This window comes from Chaetura pelagica, unplaced genomic scaffold (assembly GCF_000747805.2).
Source record: "Chaetura pelagica isolate M959 unplaced genomic scaffold, ChaPel_1.0 scaffold221, whole genome shotgun sequence".
Taxonomy (NCBI): Eukaryota; Metazoa; Chordata; class Aves; order Apodiformes; family Apodidae; genus Chaetura; species Chaetura pelagica.
Window position 1 is genome coordinate 298,688 of NW_009952533.1, and position 13,178 is coordinate 311,865.

The 13,178-nt window shown below is 40.2% G+C and overlaps 2 protein-coding genes across 2 annotated transcripts in view; one reads left to right on the forward strand and one right to left on the reverse strand.

Moving 5' to 3' along the window:
- The window catches only part of LOC104398814 (caltractin), a 4,767-nt gene extending 4,371 nt beyond the window's left edge, over positions 1 to 396 (reverse strand). The window contains exon 1 of the mRNA XM_010008970.1: positions 353 to 396. Coding sequence (XP_010007272.1) covers positions 353 to 396 — 44 coding nt within the window. The remainder of the gene's footprint in view (positions 1 to 352) is intronic.
- Positions 397 to 2,889: 2,493 nt separating this feature from the next.
- Positions 2,890 to 5,025, forward strand: BBS12 (Bardet-Biedl syndrome 12). The gene has a single exon (XM_010008971.1). It carries the CDS (start codon positions 2,890 to 2,892, stop codon positions 5,023 to 5,025), a length of 2,136 nt encoding a protein of 711 aa, XP_010007273.1.
- The last annotated feature ends 8,153 nt before the right edge of the window (positions 5,026 to 13,178 follow it).

Below are 13,178 nucleotides of genomic sequence, written 5' to 3' on the forward strand. Positions count from 1 at the left end.
CGCCTGGGTGCCGGCCTCTGCAGGCCGCGGGGGAGGCCGGGGTGCTCGGCAGCGCCGCAGGACCGTTCTAGGGAGCTCCTGCGCCTCCTACGTTAGTAGCAATAGTGGTGGCTCTCAAGTAGACCAGGTTAGTTGGGACAGTTACCTGAACGCTCTGTGGTTTCGTTGCAGTCAGAGTATTTTTCTCCTTGCTTCTCGTTCGTTGTACACCAGTGGTGGCACAAGAGACACTTTTTTTGCCAACTTCTCACTGAAATACGTTCATTTGGAAAACTGATGAACATTTTTTACTGGCTTCGCCTTCATGGTTTAGGTGGCGTAAGACAAAGCGAGTAGGGAGTGTTTGGCTTACCTCTCGTATCCCAGAGTTCTACCCTTGGGACCCCTAAAACCCATGTGTGTGAGCAGAAACTGAGCGTCAAGGCAAACCTTATTTTGCTTGCAGAGAGAGGTGATGAGGCAGGCAGCATCAGGTCAGCAGAAGTTACCAGTAATTGGTGGTGTTTCATGCATGGTTGTCTGTTGCTACCAGTTCATTTATTCTCCAGGATGCTTCCTTCTCTTTGCTGACCTCACTTGTGTTTGACTTTGAAATGTATTTCAACTCGACCACTTACCTTTTCCACCTAAGACTGGATGGAAAAAGGGTCAGGGAATAGGCAAGGGAGACTAAAAGTTGAATTTTGGGCCTGCTGGATGTTGATTTCCATAGCCTAGGGGATAATGATTTATTGCCAAAATAACGTGCATAAAACAAAGCAGGGAAGGGAGGATGGGGAATTATCACAAAATCATAAATCACACGTTCTAGAAGTTGTGCAAGCATTGAAATAAAAACATTCTTTTAAGTGCATGCCCTGCATCTGGTTTTGTAGCCAAGCCATGGGTCCGTTTGGTTCAGGTTTATGGATCTGCAGGAGTACAGGCTGGTATCCAAAACAGCTTTAAAGTGTGAGTTGAAGCTGGGTGTAAGGGAGCATTCTTCAACTTAAATTTCAGAGATGATTTTAGCTAAGAAACTCATAGTTGGCTGCATTGAGGTTTGGTGGAGGGTGCTGCACTAACTTAAACTGCCTCATAACCAGTCTTGGTTTCGCATTCATTGAAATAAAGATGCCATTCTGGTAAGACAGTGGCTCATACTGCTGAGCTGAACACTTATTTGGGAGTGCCTGTGGAGTAAGAAGCTCACTGTACTAGAAAATGGAAAGCCCTTTCCCACCAGTTCTTCCATAGTTGTCTCCCATACAAACAGCAATATGGCCTTCTGCCCAGAACTACATGCGGAGGACCTAGGTAGTGAGAGAGCATTATCTGGCCTTTCAGGGTAGCTAATTTAGTTCTTTCCTAATTTTTATGAAGAAAACCACAAATCGGTTATTTGTTCTTGCTATCAAAACAAGAGCAGGTTGAGAAGTGACTGTTACTAGTTGAGAACTGCTTGAATTCAGAATTGGTGATCTCAGAAAAAACACAAATATCCCTCCCTCCAAAATAAAACAAACAAATAAAACCCCCAAACAAATAATCACCAAAAAAACCCCCAAAAGTACTGTCTTAGTAAATCCAATAGAGTCACCAGATGGAATGACTTTTTGGGGGAGTGGGGGAAACATGTTTCAAATTGGATTCCATCAACCAAGTATGATTAATCACTTCCATTTGTTTGTTTTGAAACAAACTACCTGTGGTATTAAGCTAAGGTTTCCAGTCAAGAAAAGAAGAGGGGGTTTCTTTGGGTTTTTTTTTGTTACTGCTTGTCACTATCTGATAGTTGGATATGTGGAGATTCTTTGTGATCCCGCCAGGGCAAAACAAAGATTATACAACTTCAGCTGCATAAGGCAGGCAGATTGGGTGCAGATCAGCTGGTAAGAGTCATTTATTTGTCATAAGCTCATACTAGAGATGATAACTAACTGTAAACTACAAAAGAGAAAGATCAGGAAAGGAAAAAAGAGGTTAAGGGAAGTCACCACCCAGAGTTCCAGCGGCGTCCTGTTGGTCTTCTTGTCTCATAGTAGAAGAGCTGGTGGTGGTCTGATCTTAGCAGGCCACTTGAGGCTGGTGCTCTCCTCCTTTACACAGTTAATTCCTGGGATGCACCACAGCTTATTTGAATCTTAGCATAAAAGGTATATGACTAAGGCTTCTTAATTCTTAGTGTGTATACTTTTTCATTTAAAAAAGAAAAAAAAAAAGGACGCTTTAGTTTAATCCATGTGGTCTGCCACAGGAGTGTGTTGTGGAAGGGATTTCAAGGGAAAGACGACTCATTTTTGGCATGCTAAAACTGAGCAGTAGATTAGCTTCAAAGTCTTGGTAGTTTGCTTTGTGAGGTATAAAGATGTGGCATTTCTTTTCATGCACATTTAATTAAGTACTGATGTCTGCTGAGTGGAATAAATAGAGTTGGAATAAAATAAGTTTGATTACATTGTTTTTCCAGATTTGAAGGCTAGAGTCAGTGTCACAACTTTTGGTACCACAATGGCTGTGTACAAAGCATTTTGCTTTAGCACAGAATTGTCCGTTTTGCTCTAAGTAAAACAATGGAAATTGTTGATTCCAAGTCAGGAGACAAATTGTAGTTGTGTAGAATCTGTGCTGCTTCTTGTTTAAGAAACCACTGGAATTAACAGCACTGTACTATCTGCCAGCAAGAAGAAAGTCATGGTATTTTAGAAACGCACCAATTTCGGCAACTACATGCACTGTTATCTCATCCTAAGTGCACAGGATGAAGAGCTGTCTTACATAGACAGCCTCACAGGAGAGCTCTGTTCAATGTAAGACTGTTCATTTAAATTTTTTGTGATACGTGCTCTGGAGTGCTGTGAGGATGGGGCAATAAGTTTGTGTTCTGTTCACAGGTGCTGTCTGCTGCCCATGGCTTTCAGGGATGTGAATGCAAGAAGACATATTGGACTTCAGCAACTGTCATCCTTAGCATCAGCTGGAAGAACCTTACTGGGGCCAGTGAAATCATGTAAATTCATTGTGGATGAAAGCACCAACCAAAGCACATTGATTTGTTCTGCTGTTAGACTGATTGAAAATTTGGATTTAACTAGTGCTGCTGGACAGCTTCTTAATGAAACCATTCAGGCTCAAAACAAGGAGTTTAAGACTGGGATGAGTACTCTATTGTTTCTTGTTGGTGCATGGAGCAAGGCTGTACTGGAGTGCCTCGAGCAGAACGTTCCTATTTCAGCAATAGTCTCTGTGATGTCTGAGGGCTTGAACTCTTGCTGTGAGAGAGTCCAGTGTCTCCAAATATCAATAGATGATGTAAATAAAGAGCTGTGTTCTGGCAGTGTTGGGCCAAACACTCTTAAAAGCAAAACTTGCCAAATCGGATGTGACAGTCTTCTAAATGCTCAGATTTTTTTCTATTTTCAGAAAGGTATTTCTGTACCAGAAGAAGCAATTCCAATAAATTCTTCTTCCAGTCAAGTTGGTGACTGTAATTTTAACAAGTGTCTGGTTTCACCTTTGGTTGGTGAAATAGCTTCACTTGTCAAACCAGCAGGTGACAAAAGTACTTCTGTGATTTCTGGAAGTGGTGCTATAGCATCCAGCTGTAACAAACAGAAGTTTGCCCATAGCAGATACTTCAGCACTCTAGGAAGAAGCAATTTTTCAAGTCGGCAAGGTAGTTTTCAGGAATACTTTTCAGGACAGTCAGCAGATCCATGTGAATGTTATGGTTTAGGACACCTGGCAATGGCGCTGAGCCCTGGCAATCAGACTAGCATGAAGCTGCTACAAAGCGTTGTTGTGCATCAAAGAGAGAGAGCAGAATCCAGTGGGTCTTCCCAGTTTAATATTGCAGAAATTGTGACATGCTGTTTAGTGGGCCTGCCTGAAAGCTATTCTTGCGTCTCCCCAGGCTTTGTTACGTTAGTGTCACCAGAACAAGCCACAGTTATCAAATACTTGGAAGACAAACCCCTTCAGATTCTGCTAATGGACGGTGACCTAACTGAACAATATCGTCACTTAGGTTTTAATACACCTTCTAATATAAGGACCATATTAGAGCATCCTAACCTACAGGATGGCAGAGTCAGAGACTCATGGCTAAGCAGCATGTTAGATATTCTGATAAGGTTTGAAGTAAACTTGGTCTTGGTCAAAGGAAAAGTGTGTGAAAACTTAATGGCAAGATGCATAGCAGATGGTATACTGGTAATTGGTTCTGTGACGTGGAATGTGTTGTGTGCCTTTAGGCAGGCCACTGGTGCCCAGCTAGTGACATACCTTACCCAGTTGAATCCTTCTTGTGTAGGTAGTGGGGCCCAGGCAGAGCTGTGGAAGGCCTGTGATGGGCGTGCGATGGATTTGGGTGAGCTTGTGCCAATCAGGATAAAAATGCAAGACATTCCCCTGCTCACGGCTGTGCTTTCCACTACTGTAGCTTCAAAGATGCAGCTCATTGAAGACCAGTTCTGGACATCAGTGTATCGACTCCATCATGCTTTGAATGACAAGAAGGTTTTTCTCGGTGGTGGTGCAGTAGAGCTCTTGTGCCTTAGTCATGTTCAGACACTCATGGAACGGCCTTTAGAGGCAGCAAATAAAAATGCTGTGAAAGACTTTCACAGTCCTTGGCTGGCAGCACCTGTGGCAGAGTATAAATCAGTTGTGCTCCAAGCATTAGCAAGCGGCTGGAAGCAGTATCTTTCAGTGGTTATGTGTAACACTGCAAAAGCAGCTTCGGAGTTGGAAGCATGTACCTCAATTGATCATCACCTCAAAAAAGCAGCTGACTGTGGCTGTCCCTCAGCATATATATTGCAAGAGTTTAGAAGAGGCAATCTGCTCAAGGGTAGTTCTGGTCCCTTCCCTGACCTTGGAGAGGTTTTAAAGGTTTATAATAATGTTACAGCCAAGACAGAAGCATGGTGGAGAGCTCTAAACTTGGTGCTACTAGTGCTTCAAACAGATACCGAGATTATAACAGGTCCCAAGAGAAATCAACTATTGAACTCACATGTCTTGAGTGATTTTATGTTTTTATAGGGCTTGCTTTTATTTATATGAGTCAGTGAAAGAAGTTCATGTGCAACCTACATTTCTGCGTAGTTTATGAAGCAAACATTTAAGTGAGATTATGACTTCAGAGTGTGACAGCGGAAATCAGAACGTGAGACAGTCACAAGGTAGATATAATTTCCCATTTTTAGAAACAGGAGTTAAATAACAAACAAAAATCACTTGTGATCTTACCTTTAACCCCAACTGTGCATTTCTAACCAATCACATTGTATGGACGGATTAATCCAGAAAAACTTGACTTCTTTAATCTTACTTAGCAGAGCAGATACGCAGTTGTATTTCTTGTTAAGAGGAGCAGCACTAGGCAGGTGGGTATGCACTGAGTCAAGTTGGAGAAAAGTTTGATACCTTGGATATGCTTGTGTTCTGAATGTGTGCTGTCTGTACAAGGTATTAGGATTTGTTTTCTGTAAACTATTCTTTGTTTAACATATTCTAATGTCTTCTAAAGAAGAGTGGGGATTTGTTACGTAACATTGGCATACATGTGTTAAATAAAATGTATAAAACGTAATTATTTTTTCATTAATATCTTGCTCTTAGTTTCTGTACATTGCAAATGTAAGAGTTAAACTTGCAGCAATTTATGAGTGTTACGTTTTGTGCTAAGAGATTGTATTAGTAGATTCTACTTTTGCATATTTATTATGGGCCATATATCTCCTATTTTCATATATATACCCTTTGGATTATGTCTTGTTTTGGCATAAATTCAGGCTTAATCCTCCCCTTTGGCATTATAGAATGGATGTATCTTTACACAAAGTTTTCTTTTACATCAGGATTGGGATTTTTAGATTATTTCCTTTGGACTCCTTCAGTTATTCTTGCAGTGAGAAAGGTGTTTTATGTTTTAGCTGTTGGCTAAAAACTGAAAATTAATCTATCATGATTGAGGCAAGGCATTTTTACTGTGTTTCAGCACTCAAAATTTGAAAGCCAAGCCATGGAGAACTGACACTTTGATGCAAGAAAGAGGTGTGTAACTGTGGAGATATTTTTTCTGAAATTTGAATTCTGAATCACTCTTAAAGTGAAATGTCTAATCAGTCCAGTGAAAACAGAATGGAAAATGATGGAAATAGTACCAGAGCGGATTCATGATTTTAGGAACTTTCTGATTAAAGTGCTAATGGCTGGCAGTACTTTGGGTGAGGACTTACTCTTGGTGATTGGTGGTGATGATGGCAGACAGTTCTGTGGTCAAAGCTAAGAACTGGGATGGGCTAAAGAATCGTGCTTCAGTGGAAAGGCAGACAAAAACCTAGTGCTTATTTTACTGTAAGAACCTTCACTGCTACTTATTTACCATTTGAAGTGGCTGGTTTTTCTTTTGGGCTTACTCTTCTTGTGGTATCTCCCCATTGCAGAAAATGTCTCAGAGAAGAGCCATCGGCTGCATCAAACCCCTGTGACCACTGGCAGTCCTCTAGTTGACTTGTACTGAGCCTTTACACAGTTCTCTGCCTCTGTTCCCTATTGGAAATGCTTATTGCTCCTGGGAATGCCCTTTCCCTCTTCCTTTGCATTTCACAGTGCCTAATTCCAGAGGGCTTGAGTTAACGAAAAGGACAGTTCCTAAAATGCCTCCCCCAACACTTCGGCATTATATTCCATTGTATTTGTCAGTAGGTATTTGACAGTATCTGATACTTCCTACCTCCTTCAAGTTCCTAAAGTTTTTTTTCCTTCCTTTGATGTCTTCATTCCCCATAACATACAAGTGCATAGTCTGTGCTGCATTCTGCTAAAATAGCCTTTTTGAGGCTTCCTTACAGCTTATGGGTCTCCATAGCTGGGAGTTCCCTGGAAACATGTGGTAGGTTACTGAGGTTATAAATTAACCCTAAGCATGAGATGAAATTGGGACCCTTGGAAGCAGTTTTTGCTGAACTGACCAGATACCATAACTTCATTTTTTATGAAGGAAAGAATCCATCTAAATGCATTTTATCCTGGGGCTTTCTTCTATGCTAATATATATTGTTTCAAATTATAAACTCATGTCTTTCATAGAGCTGTTTACCCAAGTAGTTCCACTAGGTGAATAATGGGTATATTTGGTATACAAGGAAAAGAAAAACACAGATAACAAAATTTATCCTCAAATATGGTTTAGATACATATAGGCATGTATGTGTTTGTATTAATATAGTATATTTCAAAGTTTCATTCAGAGTTCTCATTGGTGAATTGTATATTTTTATTTTTATATTTGTATTCTACTCACATGTAACTGGAAGGCTTTTCAGGAGGTTAAGGGAGCATATGAATACCAATTGCATTTTAGAAATATGGGAGAAAACTTTTCTGTGTGTCAAGAGCTATGCTTATAGCATTTAGCCATCTCTGACCTGAAATTATAAATATTTTAGGTTTCTAACAAACTCTAGATTTCCATGGGTTTTGGCAAAATCTCATCAGTAGAATAGAGGTTTATAATTTTAATTTGAAACAGTAGTTCGTAGCTGTATAAAGATCAAGTTAGATCTAGTAAAGATTTTGGTATATCAAAAGAGACAAAAGAAGCTAGTGACTCTGATTAGGTGAGAAAGAAATGGAAACCCAGCATATAAATAAATATAAACAAACTCTGCTGCTCTGCAAGTGTGCACAGCTCATGTTTGGCTTTATACTGTTTTTCCTGAACCTTCTGTACTGAGCATTGCATAAATCCTGTTCCCAAGAAAAGATCCAGTTGTACTTCATTTGAATAATAGAATTAAGTGGATTATGGAAAAACTGCCCACATGAATTGTGTTGAGGTGGTCCAAACATCTATTTATAGGGCTCTTAGACATGCGAGCTGACGCACCAAATGTTGAGAAAATCCAAAATGATATAATTTTTCCAATCAGGCTTTAAAAAAGTACGTAACGATATATTTAAGTATTGTGATGCAGAGGTTTTCTAAAAAGCTGTTAGACATTATATTTTGATTATTTAACACTGACATTTATACAGGCCAACAAAACAGAACATTTTATAAACTAGCTAGTTATTGAATCATGGATTGCTTAAAATTATTTCTTTGACATGCATAGAAGATGAAGATGGGTGCTGTCCTGACGGCATACTACTCCTGCAGTGGTGAAATACAATATCCACATGCGGCTTTCTCAGCTTCGGATCTCTCAAACCTCTTTGCAACATAGAATGAGGTCCTGTGGATGTCTCCCATGGCTCCCAGGACAGGGAATTATTTCCACAACTGCCACAGGGGCAATTTCAGCTACTTCAGGGCAGAGGCTCCTCCTAGGGTACACAGGGGCTCTTTGTGTACAGTATGCTGTGATGGAAGACTTCTAAGCTTTTACATTTGATGTGCCTGGGAAATTGGGAAATAGCATAGATCTTAGGGAAGGGATTTATCCCAAGGAGTAGTCAGTGTCTCACTCTGCTGAAACCCTGTCCTAGTCAGGTGCCTTATTCCTCCCTTGCATCCCAGTATCATTGTTTCCAGCTCACTCCTTTTTTTTTAGGGCTGACGCAATTTTATTTAATGTTTATGTAAGGCTAACTTTATAGGCTTCTTCATGATTTCCTTAAGTGTAGTTGAGGTCTTAATCGTAGCAACAAGACCCTCATACCAAGCTGAGCGAGTCTATAGGGCACAGCTTGCTTGCAAATTCTGTCCCACAAGGACTGATAGCCTGATGCTCAGTGGTGGTCGAGAAAGATCGGATGGTTTGCCTGCTACCCAGCATGCTGAAAAAAATGAGCTAGGAAATGTAAAAGGCAGTGGTCCCTGGAGGCAAGCCAAGAAATTACTGTGGGAGGGTGGAGGCTGGAGGCTGGGCAGTTTAAGGTAGAAAAGGAACAGAAAGGGCTGAAAACCTGAGCTTACAAGAGAGCTGTGAGAATTGAGGTAGTTTATTTATAATGACGTCCTTTTGATATCCCAGGTCAGAGCTGCTGAAGAGGCAGAAGGACATTTCACTTATTTTTTTAGGGGAGGGAGGTGGAGAGAGGGATCTAATCTAGAAAAGTTAGAGAGTGACATGAGATTTTCAGCTCTGCTCGCAAGGACAAAGTGACTGGTAGACCTAAGTTATCCCATCAGGTGAAGGAGAACTGATGCAGAAGATCCATCTCTACCATGAGAGGCAAGGGGAGACAAGGGTGGGCTACAAGAAGGCTAACAATCTGCATTTTGTGTGTTGGGTGAATGAAGTAAACCCCTGACCCTCACAGAAATATGCCCATGCTGAATCTGAGTTATCCCGTGCTTCAAGCGTTTGTCACCCTCACTCCGTCACTTCCTGTATTTTGTGATAAAATCGGAGCTTTCCTGAAGCCAAATTCTACTTGTGTGTATCAGTTGACATAACCACAGGTATAACAGAGGTAGGAATGTGGCATGGAGTATTAGCTAGTAAGAAATCAGTGAGGTGTGTTTTAGCTGTACCATTGAAGTTGCTTTTCCAGCTGTATTCCTCTAGTCTTTACCGTGCAAGTAGCACATCAGAGGTTACTGGAAGGTTTGTTGCGTGTGTTGCAAAGCCCAGTTTTCTGGAGTTAGTGTCAATGTTGTCTGGCTCCCCTCCATGCAGTGGGAACCTTTCCTTGCATTTCTTCTCAGTATTTGAAGAGAAATTTCATTGTCCCAGTAAAAAGATTTAGCTTTAATCACAAAGGCAGAAGGAAGTCTTGATTACAGAGTTTTCCCCAAGGCTTATGTCTACTGTAAATTAACCCATTAGCATTTGCAGAAGTTTCATTAGTTTCTTTGCCTTGCAACAGCACAGTGGGTAAAAAAAAGAAAGAGCAAAGGAAAGAGAAGCAGGATAGGCTATCTCAGATGACTTGTGCTGGGGCTCCCTCTCATCCCTTTGGACCTTCTCTCTAAATTCTCAAGTGGAAAGTTTGAAGTAAGAATAAATCATATTTGTGCCTATTTTTAGCGAAGGATGTGTGTGACTGCAGCCAGGCTGAATGTGGTACTGGGGCGTGGAGCAGCCTGGCAGGTGTCAGCTTGCTGCCCCAGCCATCCTACCTGTGAACTCTGCCACCCTGGCCTCACATTACCTCCGGTATGTGCACGAACTGGAGACTGGTTTTGATCCTGACTGGTGGAAGGAAGAAAAGAACACACTGCTCCATCTGTTTTGGCTTCCTATCTGTATATTCCCTTAGTAATAGCAATTTCTTTAGACTTTTGAAAAACACCCATAGTGGTGTCTAAAGACACCATTGCATTTCAGTGATGGTTTACTCTAAGTACTGGGATTAAGTTTCTTGCTTTATTTTCCTGAAACCTTTGTTATTTTTTCTGTTGTTTCCCTTTTGAAAGCTGCAGTTAGCATTTATGGCTGTCCATGAATGCACGTTTTGCAAATTCTGGACTGTGTGTTCCACAGTGCCTAGCAGAGCTTGGACCTGTGTTACATACATTACAGTAAGTCTAGAAAACATAACCAGAGCTGGAACTCATGCAAATACTTCTGCAGGTCCTTACAAATGCTTGCAATACTTACAGATACAGCAGGGACTAGACAGGAATGTGTAATTGGAGGAAGTAATGTCCACATCAAGCCCCCAGTAGCCCCTGGGGAGTGGCTTCATGTCACATTTAATATAACCCCAAGTTTACCAGCATCATCCCCAGCACCATGTGCTGCTACAGTGAGACATGTTTGGGAGCAATATTTGTGTGCTTTTCAGAGGTGGAAAGGAAAGCTAGGCCGTGGTCATGCACAAATGATGGAAGAGCTCCTAGGAAGGAGGGGAAACCAAGTGAGGAAGGTCTGTATATGGTTTCTCTGCCTGGCAGTGATTCAAAACAAAAGTAAAAATCTGTTTAGCTGAAAAGGAATTCTTTCCTTGGTGACTGAGCACTACTCCAAACAATAGGATTATTTTTCTTAATTATTGCAAGAATATAAAAGACAGCATACAGATTTATTTAGAAATAATGGGAAGATTGGTCCCTGACTGTCTTATAGTTCAGCTCAAATCAGTAGGTTGGGGTTTAGTGCTATTGGCAACTTTTGTCTGCTGTGTTGTGAGACCAAATATTTAACCAGTGTTGTGGATTTAGAGAGATGACTAAAAATAACACAGTTGATGAACTTATTTATTTCCAAGGTGTAATCTTAGTCACTGCTTTCACTGACTAAACTTACAAACAACAGAAAACCTCCATTTGTTCATATGAAGAGCCAAAATAACTCCAGAAGAGTTGTATAAAATAAATTATTTATATACATACACACATTGTAGAACAGAGCAGGCACAGTTTCTCAGCAACACTAACTAGTAGTCTAGTCTTACCTTCCTGACCTAGGGCTGTTCATCTATTCACCTCCTGTTTATGTTGAATAAAACTATCAAAAGTACTCCTTTTTCAGAATAGCTATCTATTACCAGTAAATCCTAATTTTGTCAAAGAGCAGCTTTTTACAAAAAGAACCCTTCCAGTAAGTAGAAATGAAATATTTTTTGTTTTGGATATTAATTACGACCTTTCATTTTTCAGTTCTGTCTGTGGGTTGCAGCTCAAAGATAGATAGGCATATCCCATGCATGTACAATTTTAGGGGAACTGTTCATGAACACAATTACATGTGTATAATTCCATATCACTGTAGCGTCTTTGATTCCTTACAGTGATGAAAATTAGACTAGTACACCTGCAGCAATATAGGTATGCTGATTAGCAGTTTAACTGGCAAAGTCCTCCTAATATAACATTACTTCAGTTCCTTGTATATGTCTAACTTAAGGTAAGGGGCAGTCAGTATTCAGTACCTCACTTCTCACTGCCCTTCATCTCTTAGTTTATGTAAGCACTTTTTAAGTAACCATCCCAAGAACATTATTTAAGTTCTTGTTCAAGGATACTTATTTTCTCGAGCCATTTAACTGTGACAGTACACTGATGGCTGCAAGAAGCCAGGAAACTCAGAGGTAATTGGCAGTAAGAGAGCTCTACTGGAAAAGAAGCCCAAATTTTTCTTTATGTGAAGTACCAGGTAACTAATTTAAAAAATGGTTTTATGTCTGACTCTGGCTTGCAATTACTAGCTTGTATTTTTGAAGTATTTTACATGTCAGAGCAGTGCTGTAAATAAGCTCAACAGAATTGCCAAATGTCAGGTCAGTAATTACTATACATGGAGTTGCTGTGGCTAATATAGGAACAGCTCTCAAGTCGTAGCTCCAGTGATGTATACTTGGGACTGTTTCCCAACAGAGCTTGAGGAGGGCCTCTAGTCTTCCAGATTCCTCTCATAACCATTCATAAGGCCAGTGAAACTGTGGAAGAGGGGAGTTTCAAGGCCAGGAGAAGCTGGAGGGAATGACTTAAATTTGGTTATTCCACTGGCTCTTATTTGTTCAAGACTGATCATTAAAAAGGTTTATTATTAAACTTCTGCAGAAAGATCTTCCAAAATACAGGGGCTAATTTAAAAGTATGCGACTTCTGTCTGTGCCAAGAGGTGCTGCTTTAATTAACTGTGTTTGCTTACATGGAAAATAGAACTTGAGTGCCCTACAACATGATACCTTGAATTTAACACATGGCCATTATGTGAAGAGGCATTATACAAATATGATGTTCCATTCCCTGCCCTCCCTCAGATGCTCACGTCCATCTCCTTCAGCTAACAAGTTAAAATAGGATTTGTTATGAGTTGGATTTTCTTTTAAAAGGCAAATAAATCAAGCTGTTTTCTTTTTTTTTTTATGTGTTGCTGTGAGTCACTACCACAAATTCAGTTCTTGAATGAGAACTTACAGATACAGATGCTTTTGATGATGTGCATATGTGACAAGATGATATTTCACTGATATGTTATACTCAGGAGACTGGAGGGGAAAGGGAATAATGTTTTGGTCATAAATTAATACATTAAAAATGTCAGTGAAGTTTCTGTTGCTTTGGGGAGTTAGAAGTCTTTGTCCCTAAGAAAAAGATAATTGCAAAAACATGATCATCCTTCCTCTCTCTTCTGAATACTGGAAAAGGGTGTCTTTCTGATAATTTTTTTTTTTTTTAGTGGAAAGAAATGTGAAATTTAAGACTGCTAATGCTGATGAGGAGTGAAACCTTCATGAAAATAGTCTCTTTCTTGGATAAACCTCTAATAAGCTCTAATAGCAACAGCAATTGA